Genomic DNA, 21,231 nt, shown 5'->3' on the forward strand with positions numbered 1-21,231 from the left:
ATGAAAAACAGATTAAACAGAATAATAAGCCGATAGACTTTAAATTATAGTCTTTAGCATTTGAACTCAAGGAACAGACACTGGCGGTGAAGGTGGTTGCGTATCTCTTGAGACTGAAGGATGGAGAACGATGAATCAGATGAGACTTGGTGGCGATGGGGAGATAGACGGCAGACTTTGTGCTGTTGTGCCGGTGTCCATTAGAATGCCACGTCTGAGCAACCATTCAGTTCGAAATAGTTTTAAATTAAACGGCTTCATAATAATCAGTGTACATTATTCATTTTGCAGCTTTTAGTGCTCACTTGTGCTAGTTATGAGTGATAATCATTAGATCATTTAGAATCATGTAGAAAACACTGGAGAGTGAGCTTAACTAAGGCAGAAGGAGACAGCATATTTAAAAAGATGGCAATGAGTTGATTGGCTGGCTGGCATGTTGCAGCACAATTGGCATAGAGGAGAGCTGATGATATACAGCTGATTGCAGCATTGATTCCCCCGGAAATGACAGCTAGAAAGTGCACATGCTTGAGAAGAGTTGAAAACAGGAGTAATGTGCATAAGACTGACTGGAAAGACAGACTCTTACCTCTGATTTGAGTTTGCACAGCAGCACACATGCTTATTTTATTAGGATATAATTCACATTTTGAAAGGGGAATTCTTTCAAACCCATACGTGATCTCACTGACGAGTGTCTGTAGCTAAAGCCTTGTACAGCTCCGCTGTTTAGAAACACCAGTGAGCCACACTGTTGCACTGGGTAATGGAAACATTTTACAGCAGAGACATTTGAACAGGACTACCCAGCGTCAAACTCCCATTAACATTTTATTGCTGTTGAAGTGCTGGTTAATGGAGAGTTATTACAAAATTACATGCCAGCCATTCCGGTCATTTCCACGCTGTTGTAAGAAAAACAAAAAACACCTTTCTGAGGTTGGATATTAGAGATAATTTATATTATGGAAATGTTGCCAAGTCACTGTAAGAGGCTGCTAATCTTCCAGCATTAAATTTGAACTCATGTTCCCAGAAGAGGGAAAATAAATGATGTGACCTTCTAAAAACTCCCCAAGCTTTAATTTAATCTTTCATTCATTGTAATCAAGCTCCCACGGTCAGAGGATATGTTTTCAGTTCCCCTAAAAAAAAGGGATTTTGTTAAACGGCCAAGGATACTGCAAAATTAAAAACACAATTTTTCCTCCTGCTGACTAAGTTTTCCTTCCTTTGTAGCTCTTTTTTTTCCCTTTTCCTTATTGTGTTGCTTTCTCTATATGTTTTTAAGGAGCCGTCAATCGCTGAAAGTTCGGGAACACAAGGTCCTGGGTCCGTACGTAGATGGTCTGTCTCAGCTGGCAGTGACCAACTTCGAGGTGTGTCTCTGTCATCAGACTGTAACCAGAGGCGAGGCTGAATCCGCCCTCTATCACTGACCAGTGTGCCTCATGTTTCACACACGCACAGAGAGAGGGGGAGAGAGAGAGAGAGAGAGAGAGACATGATTTATATGAACCAGTAAAAATGCTTTTATATCATATCACAATTTGTTGGGGGAAAGCATTTAAAATCCTCCCAAGTGAAAAAAAAACTGGAGCAACTCATTATTTCTGATGTGGGATGTAGTCATGGGTTTTGTGCAGTTCATATGCCAGTCCTTGGCAGGGCCTTCCTTAATTAAGTTTAAACATCTCCACCCTGTTCCTCTGCGCTCTGCTCTGCTCTGTCTGATATTAGTCCATTGGATTTCCCACAGCCTTGGCTCGCAGCCCGCTGTAACCCAGCTAAATCACATGGCGCTGTAGCTGTGTGTGTTAACACTGCCTGACTGAGCTATAGTCATAATGATGATGCTTTTACACATTTTCCAGTGGAGGAATATGTTAGGATGCTTTTATCTCTCGTTTTCTTCTGTTCAGGACATCGAGGTGCTGATGTCTGAGGGCAACAAGTCTCGCACAGTTGCAGCCACCAACATGAACGAGGAGAGCAGTCGCTCACATGGCGTCTTCAGCATCATTGTCACACAAACACTTTATGATCTACAGTCTGGGGTCAGTCTCCTTTGTCCTTTTTACATTGAAACTCACGATGAATTCAAACGTATGGGAAGCAAAACAAACGATGTGTTTCCTTGTGTTTAACCTATAAACATCCTGTTTGTGTCGTTGTGGGTTCGACTGACTGTGGCTGTTGTGGTTGTGAACAGAATTCCGGGGAGAAAGTGAGCAAGATGAGTCTGGTTGACCTGGCAGGAAGCGAGAGAGTGTCTAAAACTGGAGCTGCCGGGGAGAGACTTAAAGAGGGAAGCAACATAAACAAGTGGGTATTTTTTTAAAAGTGCAAGCCACACATGTGTTTTGAGTCCAGTTAATGCAGTAATTTCATGTTTACCCCAAGCAATAAATCGTGTGTGTGTGTGTCATTTTAGATCCTCACAAGAGTAAAAAAGGAAAGGATCCACACTCACATTGAAAGGATTAATTATGGCTTGGCGTTTTAAGCACAGTCCTCAGATTATTGATAATTAATAAGTGTTTTTTTTTATATAAATGCAGCATAGAGCACAATAGGCTCTTCCTCAGATGAGTGATAAATACACGAGTCACCATCGTAAACAACCACAATTCTTGAAAAATCACTGACATTAAAGATCCTTTAAATGGGAGCTTTAAGGTGTGCAGATATGTTCCTTCTTTTTACTGTGAAGACGATTTCTCATTGATCCAGCTCCGCTTTAAATGTTGTACTCCACGAACGTGTAATTTTTCTGTTTGTCACTTTAGATCACTCACCACATTAGGCTGTGTGATTTCTGCTCTGGCTGATCAGTCTGCGGGAAAGGGGAAGGCCAAGTTTGTACCTTACAGAGACTCAGTCCTCACCTGGCTACTGAAGGTTTGACCCATATATTATTATCACTGTCCACTCTCTTTGGTTATTCGCAGTAGCATGTAATAGCACCAGATCTGATCAAAAGAGTGTACCCTTCGCTACACATTCGTGCTGTGCTGCTGCAATCTTTGCTCCGTGTATATTCAGGTGCAATGTGACTTCTTGTCTTCAGGACAACCTTGGCGGCAACAGCAAGACAGCCATGATAGCCACAGTGAGTCCAGCAGCTGACAACTACGAGGAGACACTGTCCACACTTCGTTACGCAGACAGGGCCAAGAGAATCGTCAACCATGCCGTCGTGAATGAGGACCCTAACGCTCGAATCATCAGAGAGCTGAGGGAGGAGGTGGAGAAGCTCAAGGTTCAGCTCTCTCAGGCTGAGGTGAGGTGGTGGTGGTGGAGGAGGCGTACAGATCAATCACATGGTCTTTACTCTATTAACACTGGTGTTTTTTCCACCGCGTTAGTCCATGAAGGCTCCTGAACTGAAGGAGAAACTGCACGAGTCTGAGAAGCTCATTCTGGAGATGACTGTCACTTGGGAGGAGAAGCTGAGAAAGACAGAGGAGATTGCCACTGTATGTACATGTGCTTTGTAAAAAAAAAAAAAGAAAAAAGAATAAGAAGCTTCTGGATATTTGTGCATCAGTGTTGTCATCTGTGTTTACAGGAGCGTCAGAAGCAGCTGGAGAGCATGGGCATCTCTTTGGAAACCTCTGGGATTAAAGTGGGAGAAGATAAGTGTTTCCTGGTCAATCTCAATGCTGATCCTGCCCTGAATGAGCTGCTGGTCTACTACCTGAAGGTAAGACAGTTTAACGGTGCAGCACTTTCCAAGTACTGTACTTTAGATGGAGCCTCGCCTCTTAGGCTTCAACGTTAGCACTTCAGGATTTACACATTTAAACAGAAATAATTAGTAAAAGTAATAGATGTTTACAATGAAAGTTCAAATGCCAAATCTCTTTAATTATTCCTTTTTAAAGTTCAGTTTTTTAGTTCAAAGTTCACTCCAAGGTTTCTCAAAGGTCCATTATGTAACATGTAGGATGGCTTATTGGCAAACATTTAATATGTATGAGTCTATAATGACTATAAAATGAAAATTGCTTGAAAAAGCCTTTTATCGAGTATATACTTTCGACAAGGACGACCTTGCTTTATGGAGGCTACTGTCTCGCACTGCCATATTTCTACAGCAGGATAAACAGACAAGCCAGCAAGAGCATACGTTTCGTGTTATGTAGCAGAAGTTTACTATGCAAACAGAGAAGAGCATCATCGTTTCTGGTATGCAAAGGCCAGCATAGTTTCTTGAAGCACTTGAGAAAGGGGGGGGGGGGGGCAAGGAGGAGTCCTGTTTTTGTTATAATCTGTAGTCTCATAGTCTCACCGTTAGATCACCACCAATTCTTACACACTGATTGGACCTTTAAGGCAATATAATGTTCATACTTGACATGATCAGAAAATTCCGACTGGAATTTCAAATGATTTACTTAGAGAAGATATTTTCAAGAAGAAATAATCAGTGTAGCTGTTGCTTCAATTGGTCCAACAAGAGAACACTATATTTACCATCAACTGAAGCATAGAGCTGCTGAATACACAGCAGTCCAGTCAGGGCAGGCCTTGACTTTTCAGCAGTGGGACAAAATGATCATCTGGCCTGGACCTGTAAGAGCAGAGGCATGTGAGAGAGCAGCCTGTGTGTGGTGTGCAGAACAACAGGCCTTTGTCTGTGTTCTGCAGACCTGCCTGGCATATCAGTGTGGAATGACTATGGTAATGTGAAATGCGTTAGTTCACTCCGGGGAAGGACATCCTCTAGAAACTGGGATGTTTGTTCAACAACGCCCACACTGCAATGAGAGAGACAAGTGTTTTCACTAAAGCTTGGTTTCGCTTTGGTTTTAGTCTTGATTTCACTCAAGTTAAGATTTATTTTCATCAGTGCTCTCCCACAGTTTGGTTTAATCAGTAACCAGTTATGAACAAATAATTGGAATAAGGCTTCTGATATAAATCCATCATTATTTCCTCCTTAATTGTTCCTCCATCTGCACGTAGGAGCACACACGTGTGGGTGCAGACACATCCCAGGACATCCAGCTCTTTGGTATTGGGATCCAGTCAGAGCACTGTGTCCTGGAACTGTGCCCAGATGGTGATGTCACCCTGATGCCCATAGAGAATGCCAGGTGTGTTACCTCTCACATTCTATCTCAGTGTATCTGTCTGTCTCTCTCCTTCATGGATGACTGGACCTCAGTGTTTCACATGACCTCATTGTGCAGGAATCTTTAATTCGAGCTCTGTGCTTTGATATCAGAGCCACATCCCTCTCCCGCCTACAAAGGGAGTCTTCTTTCTCAATTTGTCTCCCCAATTAAAAGATAAAAATAGCGTCGGACGTCTTGATGAATGAAACATCTTCATTAAACGTCTCTGTTTTCCGCAGGACCTGTGTGAACGGAACAATGATCGACTCCTTGGTGCACCTGTGGCACGGGGATCGTATCTTATGGGGCAATAACCACTTCTTCAGGTGTGACATCTTTCAGTCAAATGTGTCTGACTATTATGAAATTAAAATGTCACTGAGCAGAAGACGCTGTGTTGTAGGATAAATCTGCCACAGCGAAAGCGACGGGACCGCTTGAAGGAGCTGGAGAGAGCTTCCCCCAGAGAGAGCTTTGTCGAGGCAGATGTGGAGACGGCTAGTGAAGCCTCTTCTGAGCAGGACTACAGCTATGAGTTTGCCCAGATGGAGGTCATAATGAAGACTCTTGGGAACAATGGTATGATTAGTATTATCTGCATCCTGCAGTCTACATGATCCTTTGGCTACTCAGGCAACAACTCTTTACAGAACATGCGCCATTCCAGGTCGTTTCACCTATTATGACCAAAATCACAACATTTTATGGAGATACCATTACTGTAAAACAATCCTTTGTTTATCCCCATGTAGCTTTTTAAAAGTCAAATGTAATTAAACCATTCCTGAGTATTGTGTCTGTAAATAATTGCTGCAAAATTTAATTTTTAGCGGGACAAACATTCCCCAAACATTTAATTAAAAAAATTGATTTTAGAATCACAGAAAAGCACAAAATCACCAGTAATACCAAATATAACATGATATGAAACGGAATAGCAGTAAATTCATGTAGACAAAGGAGCACATTCTTGCTTGAAATCATAATAAAGCTGATTCTGATTTTTTTTATCTTTATTTTATCTCCACCTTACTAAAGGATTGTTCCTTTTCTGCTATATAAACAAGTGTTGCATAAATACAATCATATTCAATGCACTACAACATTTAGGACTAATAATAATATTTTACTCATTTAAAGCTAATGTGAATGAAAACACACAGGCTGCAGTTGTCCTGTTCTTTACTGATGATGCGTCCTCTTGTTTCTGTATCTGTGAGCAGACCCCATGCAGAATGTGGTCCAAGTGCTGGAGAAGCAGTACCTGGAGGAGAAGCGGACGGCGCTGGAGGAGCAGAGGATGATGTATGAGCGAGAGCTTGAGTCACTGCGGCAACAGCTGTCTCCTGAGAAAGCAACGCAGCACCACCGCAGCAACAGCGATCGCCTCACGTTCCCGACGCACACGGCACACGGCAAGCTGCGACTGTGGACGGATGACCGGTTAGTGGAATATGAACACTGACTGACCTGCCTGCCCCAGGCTTTTATCACTTATTATACATATAATATTTGCAGTATTTGCTTTTTTGAGTTGACGTGCAAGCCTACGATGCCCCCAGTGGAGTAAAAAGTCAAAGTTAAACATTTACGTATGTTATTTGCCAAAGGAACGTATGCTGCTATTACACAGCATTCTTGCTGGATTCAGCCTCGGTGTCTTCTACCTAATTTTCCCATGACTAGTAGACTTGAGTAAATATTAGAAAGAGAGCAGTGTCTGAGATGCAGGGATTTTAGTGTTTGTACTTGAAGTCACAGTTTGGTCTGTCATTAAAGGTAAAATACCTGTTTATGTCAGTCTAGACAAACTGCACATAAAAGATAATAACAGGTTTTCATCTTCAAGAATGGAGGAATGATCCCTGTGTGTGTCTGTGTGTGTGGGACAGAGATGAGCTTTTTCGCCAGAGTCTTTCTCGGCTCAGGGAGCAGGTCGTGAAAGCCAACACCTTGGTGCGAGAAGCCAACTTTTTGGCAGAGGAGATGAACAAACTGACCGACTATCAGGTCACCCTTCAGATTCCCGCAGCCAACCTCAGCGCCAACCGCAAGGTCAGACCCTTGAACTACTTAAGAATATGTTACCACATTGTTACTTGTTTTAGTGCCAGAGGCTTTATGCTTTCGTGTTGTCCCTTCCATTCTTGTGAACCTAATACCTCAAAGACACTCTGAGAGCATCCTTTCAAATTTAGCACAGAAATGAACTGTTTAGATTAGGGTTCAAAGGTTATGGTGGCCTAACAAAGCATGTTTTGGTTTTGGTAAACATTAAAATCCACTCAAAATGACACATTGTAGGAATTCAACCTTCAAATAATGTCTCCAGGATTATTTTGATGGTACATCAACTCATAACAGGCAGAATGGCATCACCTGCATTGGCACTACAGTATGTAACTTCTGGTTTCAGGTCCATGCCACAAAGAAACGACAGCAGTCTACTTTATGGCATATTTCACAAAGCAATTCAAGTTGTCATGTATCTACTGAAATGTAACAAGTGTCTAAACCTGTGAATCCTTTTTATGTAGCGTGGAGTAATAGTGAGTGAGCCAGCCATCCAGGTGCGTAGGAAAGGGAAGGGGACCCAGGTGTGGACCATAGAGAAGCTGGAGAACAAACTAGTGGACATGAGAGACCATTACAGGGACTGGAGGGAAGGCACCGAGGAGTTGGTGAGAAACACAGAAGTGGAGGAAAGAGGAGATTGGCAGGAAATCACATCAAAAAGTGAATTGTATAATTAAGTTTGCCTCTTTTTTCAGCACAACAAGGCAAATAGTAAGCACTGTGATCCCTTCTATGAGGCACAAGAGAACCACAACCTGATAGGCGTGGCCAACATTTTTCTGGAGTGCCTTTTCCATGATGTTAAACTGCAGTATGCTGTGCCCATCATCAGCCAGCAGGGAGAGGTACTGCTACATCATCGTCATGAACATGTTTATGCACAAATCCATTAGTCATGGTGCATGTTTCCTGTATTTACTAACACTGGATTCTCTAAATATAAAATGGTTATTGAAGAATAAAGAATATGTCTAACACCCCCACTCTGCCTGTTTGTGCAGGTAGCAGGCAGGTTACACATTGAGCTGATGAGAGTCAGCGGTGCTGTACCCGAGCGTCAGTCTGGGGGAGACGACTCGTCAGAAAACTCCAGTGAGAGTAGTTGCTATGAGGTCATGGACACCAACGGGGAGATTGTCCACATGGCCAAGAGGCTCACCTGCAGGGTAAAAATCACTCATCTGTATTTTCAAATTAGACTGGGATTGTAAATGAGCTAGTGTTTCACTGAGACACCCAAACTGTCAGTAACTTTTATGTGTACTTTATTTTCCCTGCTGCAGGTGCGGATCAGGGAGGCTACAGGTCTGCCACTCAACTTGTCCAACTTTGTGTTCTGTCAGTACACCTTCTGGGAGCATGGTGAGCCCACTGTGGCTCCTCCCATGGTCAGCCCAGACAGACCTTCCCCTCGAAGCCCAGACGCCCAGTTCACTGTTCAGTTTGATCACTGCAAGGTAAGTAAAAGGTGCTGCTGGTTGTTTCAGTATTATGTTGTCAGAGACTTCAGAGTAATTGAATTGCACATACATAAAATTAAGGTTTTATTCATTTATCAACCATATATCTCTTAAAATAAAAATTCAAAATGTTATATTATACTCAATTTTACATTTAACAATTTATATTTTTTAAATGGGTCAATGATTGGTCATCTTTGAAATGTGGGTCCCACTAAAAAAATGTAAAAACACTGATTTAGCCTTGAATGCAATTTTAAATCGTTGACAGCATCAATACACAAACTCCTCTTTTTGCAGGACTATGTTGTGCACGTCACGGACGAGTTTGTAGAGTTCATATCAGACGGCGCATTAGCCATTGAAGTGTGGGGTCACCGCTGTGCTGGGAATGGACGTTCACTCTGGGAGTTAGACGCACTAGAGGCCAAGACTCAGACGCTCCGAGACAGGTACACGTTTCGCTCAGACTTTGAGACAGTCAGACTCTCACAGGTGGTGCCATTTCAATATCTTGCTTATCCTCAATGTCAACTTTCCCAGGTGGAGGGAAGTGTCTCGCAGGATCGAGCTGTTGCTCTCCATCCAGGAGCTGAATGAGCAGGGAGAATATTCGTCTGTGGAGCTGCATTCGGCAAAAGACGGCAGCACAGGAGGAGTCTTCCAACTAAGACAGGTTAGGTTTCCTTTTTTTTATATATATATCACACTACCCCAGATCAAACACAAGCCTACAGTGATCATGACCTGCAGCACTCTGATGTTGAATTATTGAGTATTTGTCTAAACAGGGTCACTCTCGGAGGCTGCATGTGTGCGTGAAACCAGTCCAGAACTCAGGCACTCTGCCTCTGCTGGTGGAGGCCGTGCTCTCTGTCTCTATTGGCTGTGTGTCGGTGCGTTCCACCAAACTACAGAGACCCCTCGACAGCTACCAGGTCTGTGATGCACTTACATTTCTTTACATAAACTCATATTCTTTGTTTTTGTTTGTTTGTACTGTTTATTCTGAATATGCAAATAGTATAAGGCTTCCCGATTGCCACCAAACAAATTCTTTGCACAATATGATATAGAAATTAAATTGAGGAAGCAAAATAATAATCAAACACAGAATATTCAAAGTAGTGACAAGAAGCATAGCTTGTTGGCTCCCACCGCTTACTGTTAATGCGTGGTTTCGTGGACCACATACGTATAAAGTGGGACTGATTTGTGTGTAACTGATTCTCCATTAAAACAGAGACGTGTTTTGGGAACATTGTGCTGGTTTCATGCCAGCAATATCCAGTGTCATGCTGATTCAGCCAAAGCATGTTAAGTCTGTTTCATCTGGGTGAATGGCAGTCTGAATAAGAGACAAAGGAATGTTGAAAGTCATTAGTGCTCTGTTAATATGCCCTTATGTGTCCTGAGCAAGTCTTTTTCCAATTATTTTCCATATTCATATATTTACAAGAATACATTTTGGGACTGGTTGTTGTTTTTAAAACAAAAAACGAGGACATAACATCAACATAACTGATATTACTAGATAAGAGATAAGATGATTTGCTCTGAGATGTCATGTCAGGGCCTTTTTGTTGACTAAGTGTGTTCTCTCCTGTCAGAGAGAGGCGGAAGAGGATATGGATAGTTATCAGGTACCAATCTTAGCGTTGCTTTAGTTCACACTGCAGCATGAAGGAAACCAGCTGATCATGTGTTTATATGATCACTGCGCCCCCCTGCCTCCCCGCCAGCAACTAAAGGAGTGCTTTATTAAAACAGCAGCTGCACATGTGAATGATTTTTTTTGATGCTGTAATTTATCAAACACACCGACCACCCTCTGTGCAAAACACAGTTCCACCCATGGCGGAGCTCCAAGCCAGGGATTTGGCTGTCAACCATCTCATCCCGCTCTCTGTTGTCTTGTGTTCAGGTTGCACACACTAATGCTACTGTTTGCTTGTCGCTACTGAAGAGTCACAGGAATAATAAGCCTCACTTAATCACCTGGGCAATGCATGGCTGCATGATTCACAGTGTTTTGCATGATGGATGTCAGGAATGTAACGTGACTGGCTTTGAGGTTTGTCGGAGGTTTTTTTTGGACAGTGCGGAGGGGAATCTGCTCTCCGTGGTGTAATATCCTCTGTGTATCCAGGTAGGACTGTGAGTGGCTGTGGCTACACGCATGTACTGAAAGTGTGTGTGCGTGTGTAAATGCATGTGTGTAGTTGTGTGTGAGTTGTCAATGGGTAAATTGAGGCTCTATGCAAAAACAAAGCCGTTATCATCTCTTGGACTAAAAATAACACCTTGAATTTGGGATCTTTGAGCAGGGTTAGCTCCACAAGGCTTTTGTTATGTATTAGCACTGTGGGTATTATGAAATAGATATGATATTCTTTCCACACATGCCAGCCCAGTCCACCTTTCCCACCACCTGCTAACACTTTACTGACTCCTGCAGCAGATCCTCTGTTCACTGAGCCAACTGGCACTGATTCTAGTCTCTCTCTCTGCTCCTAGGAAGAAGATCTCAACTGTGTTAGAGAGCGCTGGTCAGACGCTCTGATCAAACGCCGGGAGTACCTTGATGAACAAATCAAGAAAATCATCAACAAACATGGTGAGTCTTAAGAGTCGCCACAAAAGCTGATGGTTAGATTTATTTATTTATTTTTATTTTTTAATCGGTGTGTTTTTATAAAACTTGTCTTTTCCTCATTTAATAAATCTAGAAAAGTCAGAGGAGGACATTGAGCGTGAAGCTCGGCTGGTGGAGCAGTGGGTTGGACTGACTGAAGAGAGAAATGCAGTGCTGGTACCTGCACCTGGCAGTGGCATCCCTGGAGCTCCTGCTGACTGGTACAAATAACTGTGTATCCACTATGTATCACATTCAACTTCATTTGTAACCAGTTACTTTTTTTCACCACTGGTCTCACTGCTTGCAGGACTCCACCTGCTGGAATGGAAGCGCACATCCCAGTGCTTTTCCTGGATTTGAATGGTGTGGTCATCTTCTCTGCCAAGTCATATTGCACAGATTTAACTCAGAGTCTTTATAAACACCGTCTCTGTTCACTCCATCAGCGGATAATCTGACAGTGAACGAGCAGCTGACAGGCCCACATGCTGCAGGCGTTAACTCCATCCTGCCTAAGGAGCATGGAAGCCAGTTCTTCTATCTGCCCATCATCAGACACAGTGAGGAGGAGGTGAGTTCTGGACTTGACTTTTCTGCCCTCTTGTGGCCAAAATGGGATCTACGAGAGAACCACACACACACACACAAAACATGTCAGAACACTCTAGAAGCCAGTGTGGTCTTCTGCTTCAAGGTTTGACATGATGTGCATTTAGAGATGGACTTCTGCACACCGTCGAAGTAACGTCTGATCATTGTCCTCTGCTCTGACCTCTGGCATCAACAAAGCATTTCTGCCCAGACGACGTCAACCCTTTAAGTGGTTGTGAGTGAAAATTCCAGAAGATCAGCAGACTTTTAAAACATTTAAACGTAATCTCGCACGTAATTAAGTTTTAAAAAATAAACATGATCTTAAATTGTCTTTCTTTTATACTGAGCAGCAGTGAGACTCAGACAGTAATCACTACCTCTTATCTATGCTTTAGTGCATCTCCCAACCCTTTCCTTGAGGGGCCCATGTTTTTATGATCGTATACATTGAGGACCCAATTCCTAATTCTCCCTGACCACGTTTTTAACATTTATTTATGGAACAATTTATTTTATGTGAATCAAATTTCAATGTAACCCTTACATTTTAAAGTTTTTTTCCTCATAAATATGAACACTGACACTCATCTATATTTTACATATAAACCATAATGACACCATTAAAATCGAAAGGGCTTTGCCATGTCCCCTTGAGCTTTTGCACCACCCAGTGGTGGTCAGGCCCCCCTCTGCTATGAGATGGTGAAGTCAACATTCTCAAAAACCAAATCTACAGCCCAACACGTCTGTGCTGTCACAACCTGATGTCTTCTCAGCAGTAGATAACAACATGGCACTGACATTGAAAACTCTACACACTTTACTGTAAGCGCTCTTCGTTTTATTTCTGGGGGAATTTGTTTCAGAGCTCATCACTGTGACTTGTTTTGAAATGTGGTTTTCTCTGAGTGACTAGAGGGAAAGACAAAAAGCCTAATTTTAATCTCTAAATCACGATGAGGCCTGCTACCCTCCTACTTCTTTTCCTCTTTCCAAACCAAGATCCATCTGCCGCCAAAGACGCTCAGAGCAATTATATTTTGAAAGCACCATATCCATACTGAGCTGGGTAAACTGGCTTTTTATCTTTTTTTGGGGGGTCCAAAACAAGTGGAGCACATTTTGAATATGAAACATTTAGTTGATGATTTGTTTGTTGCTCACTGTTTCTTTGAAGTAGTTTATTTTAGACATACAGATCATTTCTGTTACTTTGGTTTTGTTTTAGCACACTTTTTCTTTATTAATATGCATTATCTGTTATTGCTCAACTCTTTTATCTCTTTTTGCCATTTGTATTTATAATGTTGTATAACCTTATTTTGTTATTTTGTACCCTGTAAACTCAGGGTATTGCCGTGAGAGAGCTCAATGCTCAGTCAATTTTCCCTGAATAAACAATGCCATTGTTACTGCTGTTCCAATTTACCAGGTTCTGGCCGTGTGCTCCTGGGACTCATCCATCCACGATTCTGTGCACCTCAACCGGGTCACGTCTCCAAATGAACGCATCTACCTGATCATCAAAGCCACTGTGCAGCTCAGCCACCCTGCCTCCATGGAGCTGGTGCTGCGAAAGCGCATCGCCGTCAACATTTATAACAAACAGGTTAAGAAGAGTCAAGGCAAACATCAACTCGGAGGCTCGGCACACACCACTAACCTGTTTAAATGTTCATAACGTGTCTTTCTTTAAATGCAGAGTTTCACTCAGAGTCTCAAGAGACGAATGTCTCTCAAGAACTCACTCTACTCCTGTGGTGTGACTTACGAAATCGTCTCCAACATACCAAAGGTACAACTCCACAAAACAGTTATTCTACCTGTGTTTAATGCTTTCCCACAAAATACCACTTTGGTGTTTAGCTTTATCTTCATCAGCCCTTTTCCTTGTTTCTTCCCTTCTTCCTCTCCAGGCCTCAGAGGAGCCAGAGGAGCGGGAAACTTTGGCCCTCATGGCTGCTCGCGGTGACAGCGAGGAGACTCAGGACGGGGAAACCTACATAGAGAAATACACACGGGGGGTCTTGGAAGTGGAGAACATCCTCAGTCTGGAAAGGTTACGGCAGGTATTGTACATACCAATGTATGAAGTATGATTTAGTGCAGAAGTAGAAGTCCTACATAGAGTGTAGGTGTAAACATGCACCTGTCTTATTCTTCTCTCCGCCAGGCTGTGACCGTGAAGGAAGCACTCGCCAACAAGGGGAGACATCTAAGAAGGAGCATCAGCACGCCTAATGTACAGCATGTAATGGTCTGCGCACCTGTTGAAACCACATGGAAACAACTGCAATAAAATGTGATGACACTGACAGCATGTTTTTTTTTTTTCTTGCTCTCCAGTCCTCGTGCAGTAAAACGGACTTGACTGGCTGTGAGGATGAAGACTATAAAGTGAGTCGCTAAAGCTTCATACTACTTTTTAAATAAAAGAAAATAGACTGTTTAATGATTTAAGTTATGTTTTTACTGTTATATGTTTCAGACTGTTGATAATTAAAGATTAAGGTGTAGTGTAGTGTAGTACAGAATAGGTTTAGCTGCAACTTTAAAACAAAAACAAACAACCCATTTAAACATAAATGTCCATTATATTCAAATCATTTTAAAATGTGTTCACACAATGATGATTAAGTCTCAGATTAAACAGATGGAGGCAACAGCAACATTGCACAAAACGTGAATTCTACAGCTCAAAAAAACATGGTCATTCAGCTATTTGGTGGGATAAATACTTCTTGTCTCTGTCCGCCCCGATGCTGCTGCTGTATACACACAAATGCTTCCTCCGTTAGGTCTGATAGTATTACTTGGCAGAGCAATAAAGGATGAAGCATATAAATAGTTTCTGCCCACGAAACCCAAACACGTGCAGAATAATAACAATAACATTAAATCACCAAAAGTTTTTCTCCTCCAGCTTTAACCTTAAATGTTTTGTGCAAACTTGACCTGTATGTTGTTGTTTTTTCTAGGATCACTGTGATCATGTGGACAACTCCAACTGCAATCCCCAGGATGGCTCTCTTTGCAGCACACCCGTCAAAAGCAGGGAGAACCAAGGTAAAGTACATGCGAGGCAGATTTGCAACTCTATATTAAGTCCTGCCTCTCTCTGAATAAGTGACTTAACACCTGGGTTTTAACCGCATGTTCCCACACAGGTTTGACTCCAGAGAGTCCCACCTTTTTCAATTCCAGCCCCTTTAAAGCTATTTCGCCTCAGCCACCAAAGTTCCTCAAGTCTCTGCTGCCTGTCAAAGAGGAGAACAAGGCAAAGAAAGTACTGGAGGCTCGACCACTGCTGGGACAAGAGGTAAGAATGCAGCTGTTTCATTGTCTCTGTCAATATGACAAATCCTTTTCTCTCCAACACCATTTTTACATTCCAATAACATGATAAATATGTTAATAATTTTCCTAAGCAGGCTTATGATTGTTTTGAAAATGGCTTTATTTTTGCATGACTGGATTTAAAAAAAAAAACTAACTGTTGCACCACCGACTGTTTCTATGACACTGTGCCCTTTTGTGGAGCGTGGCTGTGGTTGGAAAATCTGAATTATTCTCTCCTAAACTCAAACTACTAACTTTATAACTGATGAGAAAACCAATGGTGTATTCCTAAAACTCGTGACAGGCTTCCTGTTTAAGACCACTAAGATACTTCATAAATAAAGACTATTCGACCACAGCCCATGACTCTGAACTGAGCTGTAAAATCTCATGTCTGATTTTGTGATGATCAGATTTTCCTCATAGTTTGTGGCTGTTTCAGATATTTAAAACTAAAATTGCATATGTGTTTTACTCTTTGCATGAAGTGCACTGAAAGATGTACGGGTACCTGACTAATAGAGTCCATGTCAATGATGCTGTGAGCTAGAGGTTTCCAGTGAGGAATCAAAGTATGTAGAAGCCTCAAATGGCGCTTTTCCACTATATAGTTCTGGCACAAATCAGCTCAACTCTACTTGTTTTTTTTGCTGTTAGGTTTATGGAGCTCGATTATTCCCAGCAATTAATAAGCGAAGGCCAGTGGAATTTGACTGAGTGAGATTGTGTTTTTAGGAGGCATATGTTGTTTATTTATTAGTGATTAATTGGGATTAAATATAGGAAATATGACAACTATATGTTTAAAATAGTCATGATTTTCTCTTCAGTCAAGGGATTATTTTGAGATTTTAGAAGCAACTAATCTCCTTGAGAACCTCCAGTGGCAGTGCCAGTGTTTGTTTTGACCTCTCTGGGCTACTGTAGAATCACACTGGTCCAACATTGTAGACTCCATGGAAGTGGGTGTGCCCCTAATGTTGAAACTGTATGAAGTTAATGAAAATTAAGTGATTATACACGCTTGGAAACATAATTATGAATATATTCTATTCTATTTCTACTGATAGATTCCTTGAATCCTACATACTGGTCCTTTAAAGGCCAACTTTCTGCAGATTATAACAACGTCAATAAGTGAAAACTGAAACAAAAAAGAAAGAAGGAAACAAAAGAAAAGAAAATGCACCTGCTACCCATAAGTCTGGGTTACACAGACTTAGGAAACTTCAAGTCTCATTTTGAAATACTCAACTTCCTGCCACTAACAGAGTAACTGGCCTGCGCAGCTCCATGCATGCTATGTGTGTGTGTGTTTGTGTGAAGTGTGTGCTGTTGTTTTGACCCAGCTGCAGAGCATGCGCTCATGTGTGGACAGCCCTGCACTGCTCCCCCCTCCCTGCCCTTGGCCCCAACCCAGGGCAGGCAGCGAGGGCCACTGCAAGCCTTCCACCTCCTCCTCCTCCACCTCCACCTCCACCCTCACCTCCACTCCCAACAGCAGACAGCTCAGCCACACATTGCCACACACTGCTGTAAGTGCTCCACACACCAGCACACACTACGATATAGAGATTAAACCTGTGAACAAGGCTGTAAACACTGCACTTACACGTGTACTAGAAGAGTTTGTAGCCCTTTTTAACCAGTCTCCATGCTGCTATTAGTTTACTATGAACTATGAGAGTCAGACACACAAAATACACTTGTCACAACATTATAAGATAGCTGTATAGACTTGTAGACTATTGTTTTTGCTCAATAAATGTGATAGTGTACATAATAAGATATTAGAAATGGTGATCACCACGTCCAGACCACATACTGACATAAAATGGAGAAAAGGGCATGAGATTAGGCTTAATTTTCCATTCATGTTCATAATAAATACAGATAGAATTCATTATAAATTACCCTTACAATGCTAGAACTACTCTCTGCAGTGTGCTCTAGTGGCTTTGCCTTAGTTTAAACAGGAGTAATGTCATGCTTTTTTGTGTGGACAGTGCATATACTGTTGAGCTGATGGCATGTGCATGTGACTGCAGGAGTATAACAACAAACACCTTGAGGCAAATGTTATAAAAACAAAAACAGAGCCACACTGCACATGTTCATATCATTCATCACATCACATTCATTGCATTTATTCATTGTCTTCATTCACATAATAAAAAGTGTCTGTATAGGCTGTTGGTTTGTGCGATGTGTCATTTGTCCTGCTGCTGTCCTGATGTTTCTGAACAGCAGGACTCGGAGGATGACGAGACGGATGTAGATGTGAACCTGGATCAGCGCCCTCAGGATCACAGCCGCCTCCAGCCTTACGTCCCCGAGGACTTTGCTAACTTTGAGATCTACAATGCCACGCTGGACAACCAGGAGGGGCTTCTGCCCTCCTGCTCTGACTTAAAGGGAAGCAGGTGTGGAGGTGGCAGTGGAGAGAAACTGGTGTCCCGAAGCCCCACAACCAGCAGTTGCACCAGTGGTTACTTTTCACACAGTGCCTCCAATGCCACGCTGTCTGACATGCCTTTCAGTGCCAGTGAGAGCTCTGACCACCTCAGCTGCACCTCCAGAGACCTCCAGGAGCCCCTGGGCTGTCAGGCTGGACGAGGCTGCACCCAAACCAAAAGTGTTTCTGCAGGGACTGACACGCTGCAGTCTCGTCTCTCTGCAGACGTGGCCCAGGATCTGCTCACCCAAACTCAGGGCTCCTCACCTGTTAGTATTCCTAATTGCACAGACAAACAGCGAACATTCCCTCTGCCTCACAGCGGTGTTCTCAGCACCAGCCTGGAGTTCTCTGACTTTAAAGGGGCCGATGACAGTATTGCAGAGAGCGATTTAGCACATTTTACAGAGGGATGGGAGCAGGAGCGTTTGAAGCAGAAGAAACCCGATGCTATCGAAGCTTGTGACAATGGCAGTCAACCCTCCTCTGTTGTCTGTGGTATTATCGACACATCTAATGCAATATGCAGTCTTCCTGAAAGTGAAGACTCTGTTAATGTACCAATGTGTTGCTCTGACACAACTTTAGTTTGCACTTCAGTCAGAGCCCCGAATAATGTGCCTGACAAAGTACCAGCTCCATCGCAATGCCACACAATTCCATCTGCATCAATCCCACCTCCAGTGTCGCCGTCTCCACTCGCACGCGCGTCTGCAGTCACGTCCTCTGCCCCAGCTTTGCGAGGAGGAGGAGAACCTCCCATCCAGGAGCCAGCACAGGGAGATCTGCCCCACGGGAGTCCCTGTCCCAGCCCCAACCCCAGCAGTGCTGAGCCCTCGGGGGACTCCAGCGGGGATGAGAGCACTCCTGCCGCTCAACTGCCTGACTGGATGGCTCCTGGAGAGCAAGTGTGGGTGGGGAAGAGGAGAGGAACAGTCCACTATGTTGGAGGGGTCGAATTTGCGAAGGGTATCTGGATTGGGGTGAAGCTGGACATGGCAGTGGGTAAGTAATTTCAAAGGTCTTCCTCCAAATATTAACTGAGCATGTCATGCCATTTGTTCTTAAGAAACAACAGTGTTATCACAGTGTTTGTCCAAGAACTTTTCAACTGTTCAATGTTGATTTTATTTTAACTGGGACAATGTTTTAGGTCATGTTTTAGGCTGTGTTTGTCACTGGGTGCTTTCTCTAGTTACACATCTACAACAACATTCAGTTCACAAAAACCTCCTTTATTTTAAACGTTGTATATTTTTGGTCATTTAAAACTTAAGGGTCCAGTGTGTAAGAATAAGTGACCGCTAATCGTGTGACTGCAGATTATAGTACACTCCTATGCCCTTGCCTACAAGTACATGTAGATTAATCCAAGTAGTTTTACACTTATACAAACATACTATGGTTGGTTTATTCAATTTATACAAATGCATCTAAATTTCTAAATCTAAAATAAACTGGATATTTTAACCCTCACTGGGATTTGGAACAACCATCATATAAAAGTCAGAAATGTCACAAAATTGATGCTAAGTGTTACAGGTGCGTCATTATTTATTAGGAAACCTGCACTATGATAATGTAACTTTATAATGATGCTTGACCCTCCCATAGGTAAGCATAACGGGACTGTCCAGGGCAGAGTTTACTTCCGCTGCCCCCCGGGCCATGGCGTGTTTGTCAAACCATCTCGTCTCACCAGAGGACCACTCTCCATGGACACAGAACCCCAGACTCTGATCAGATAAGACCCAAAGACGGACCAACTTTCTAAGGCAAAGCAGGGACCTGAAGGTGGCCCTCGGATTCCAGTGCCTGTGGCTTCACACCCTCCACTCAAATCTCTGAGCTGATGCATTCTGATGGCATGTCTGCTTTCCTGTGGCTTAAATGACTCGTGCATTTAATGAAGGTATATTATTGTTCACCGGTATTTCTCTATGCACATATCTGAGTTTTCTATGAGGTGATATTTTTGATATAGAACTTAACTTTTAACTGAGAGTTCATATGGAAATATTACCCACATGCTTTTTTTCCCCCTCACATTTGTATCTAAACAGTATATATAATATTTTTTATAAGAAGACAATGCGTCCTCCCCTGAGGCTCAGAGGGGCGTAATCTGGGATGCGAAGATGAAGAATGTACTACTGTTAATAAACGTTGATATTTACATCAATATATGTCAGGGGTAACCAAAGAACTACGGTTCCATATCTGCTGTTATGAGTAATGTGTTATTTTTCTAATGTGTGGAAGTGTTCACTAAATACTGAATCTATGAGTCCAAGTAAAGCTTAGTGCCATAGGAGTAATGCCACATATACCCTGACACGTCTGCAAAACCTGAGTTTCTTTCAGTGTTTGACTGCAGTTAAACCACATTAAATTATCCTGAAGTCAAAGTACTGTAACACTGTGGAGGAAATAATCCCCATCCAGCATGAGACTGTTGCTGTTTGAACGCTTGCACTGGAAAGGATTCTTGGAGAGTTTGCCGACTGTCTTCCAAATGTCTTCTAATGGAAGAGTCACACGTTATCACTTTAATTCATGAAATGAAGCAGCTAGGCGTCGTATAGACGCCTGGATGTATGGATGCCTTATTGTTCCCTTCCTACAAAGAAAGACGCGTCGACTTTTAGATTCCACTGTGTTATTGTAAACGACGACAAAGTCTATGGACCTGAAACCTGTGTATGTATGTATATCCTGATGCATTCAAAACGCCATCAACCCTGACCTGTTTGTTTGAATACCTTTTTAACTGCTTGTCTGTTTTCATGTCATGTTAACTGATCTACAGTCTAAGACTACATGTGAAGAGGTACTCGGTCATGCGGTTTTTCACATGACCAGCGGGGAGGAAGCGGTGCAAACGTGGAGAGAATTTATCGTTTTAACTTCTGGTTTTATAGAAGCGATTGAACTGTGGAACTGAATAGAAGTAGTCATGTAAATGAAAGAAAGCCAAGACCTTACACAAAAGAAGAGGAATAAAAGCTGCTCTCCCTCATAAGGAGTTGTAAATAGAAAATGTATTTGAACATAGTATTTACATTATTATAATGTACAGAATTGTATTTATAATGTATCTCAAACTGTTTTAATGGGTACAAAATGTTCTAGAATAGAACATTTACAATCAGCATGCCGTGTTGACTCTTTATTAATTCATCACGTTTGTGTGTTTTTCAGTTTCCTCTTTTTTTCACCTGATAATAATTCTGAAATACTTCCTCGTTAATATCTAATTATTGTTATTTTCATGTGCAAATGATGTCTTCCTCTGCTTCTGTCTTGTTGTTGTATTTCTCAGTTCCCCTCAACATGAATTCCCCTCGGAAATCAGAAACAACTCAGTGTTGTTTCTTCTCATTTTTGCAGCTGTTTTCCTGCAGTTTATCCAAGATAAAGCTGACTGAGATGTCATCTATATCCAATGGGTTTTGACAGAGATGTAATTTTGAACAGTTTGGCCCATTAGAAGAGCAAGAGATTGCTTGAGAATTTAATATTTTCTGTGATGTCATCAGTAGG

General features: G+C 42.3%; 1 protein-coding gene across 7 annotated transcripts in view; it reads left to right on the forward strand.

The window, feature by feature from the left end:
- The window catches only part of kif13a (kinesin family member 13A), a 38,581-nt gene extending 17,742 nt beyond the window's left edge, over window positions 1-20,839 (forward strand). Inside the window, exons 7-40 of one of the 7 annotated variants that reach the window (XM_058647423.1) lie at window positions 1,295-1,382; window positions 1,926-2,060; window positions 2,216-2,328; window positions 2,793-2,904; window positions 3,074-3,286; window positions 3,372-3,482; window positions 3,575-3,709; window positions 4,975-5,105; window positions 5,366-5,452; window positions 5,530-5,705; window positions 6,350-6,569; window positions 7,019-7,181; window positions 7,664-7,807; window positions 7,898-8,047; window positions 8,204-8,368; window positions 8,486-8,659; window positions 8,963-9,114; window positions 9,206-9,338; window positions 9,454-9,600; window positions 10,273-10,305; window positions 11,180-11,279; window positions 11,392-11,518; window positions 11,608-11,663; window positions 11,747-11,871; window positions 13,327-13,503; window positions 13,597-13,689; window positions 13,811-13,963; window positions 14,068-14,151; window positions 14,241-14,291; window positions 14,873-14,960; window positions 15,062-15,213; window positions 16,583-16,768; window positions 17,481-18,693; window positions 19,303-20,839. In XM_058647423.1, the coding sequence (XP_058503406.1) occupies window positions 1,295-1,382; window positions 1,926-2,060; window positions 2,216-2,328; window positions 2,793-2,904; window positions 3,074-3,286; window positions 3,372-3,482; window positions 3,575-3,709; window positions 4,975-5,105; window positions 5,366-5,452; window positions 5,530-5,705; window positions 6,350-6,569; window positions 7,019-7,181; window positions 7,664-7,807; window positions 7,898-8,047; window positions 8,204-8,368; window positions 8,486-8,659; window positions 8,963-9,114; window positions 9,206-9,338; window positions 9,454-9,600; window positions 10,273-10,305; window positions 11,180-11,279; window positions 11,392-11,518; window positions 11,608-11,663; window positions 11,747-11,871; window positions 13,327-13,503; window positions 13,597-13,689; window positions 13,811-13,963; window positions 14,068-14,151; window positions 14,241-14,291; window positions 14,873-14,960; window positions 15,062-15,213; window positions 16,583-16,768; window positions 17,481-18,693; window positions 19,303-19,436 (5,521 nt within the window). In that variant the 3' untranslated portion in view covers window positions 19,437-20,839. The remainder of the gene's footprint in view (window positions 1-1,294; window positions 1,383-1,925; window positions 2,061-2,215; window positions 2,329-2,792; window positions 2,905-3,073; window positions 3,287-3,371; window positions 3,483-3,574; window positions 3,710-4,974; window positions 5,106-5,365; window positions 5,453-5,529; window positions 5,706-6,349; window positions 6,570-7,018; window positions 7,182-7,663; window positions 7,808-7,897; window positions 8,048-8,203; window positions 8,369-8,485; window positions 8,660-8,962; window positions 9,115-9,205; window positions 9,339-9,453; window positions 9,601-10,272; window positions 10,306-11,179; window positions 11,280-11,391; window positions 11,519-11,607; window positions 11,664-11,746; window positions 11,872-13,326; window positions 13,504-13,596; window positions 13,690-13,810; window positions 13,964-14,067; window positions 14,152-14,240; window positions 14,292-14,872; window positions 14,961-15,061; window positions 15,214-16,582; window positions 16,769-17,480; window positions 18,694-19,302) is intronic. The other 6 variants (XM_058647424.1, XM_058647426.1, XM_058647430.1 and 3 more) reach the window with 6 other exon arrangements.
- Window positions 20,840-21,231: the final 392 nt, after the last annotated feature.

Source organism: Solea solea, chromosome 13 (assembly GCF_958295425.1).
Source record: "Solea solea chromosome 13, fSolSol10.1, whole genome shotgun sequence".
Lineage (NCBI taxonomy): Eukaryota > Metazoa > Chordata > Actinopteri > Pleuronectiformes > Soleidae > Solea > Solea solea.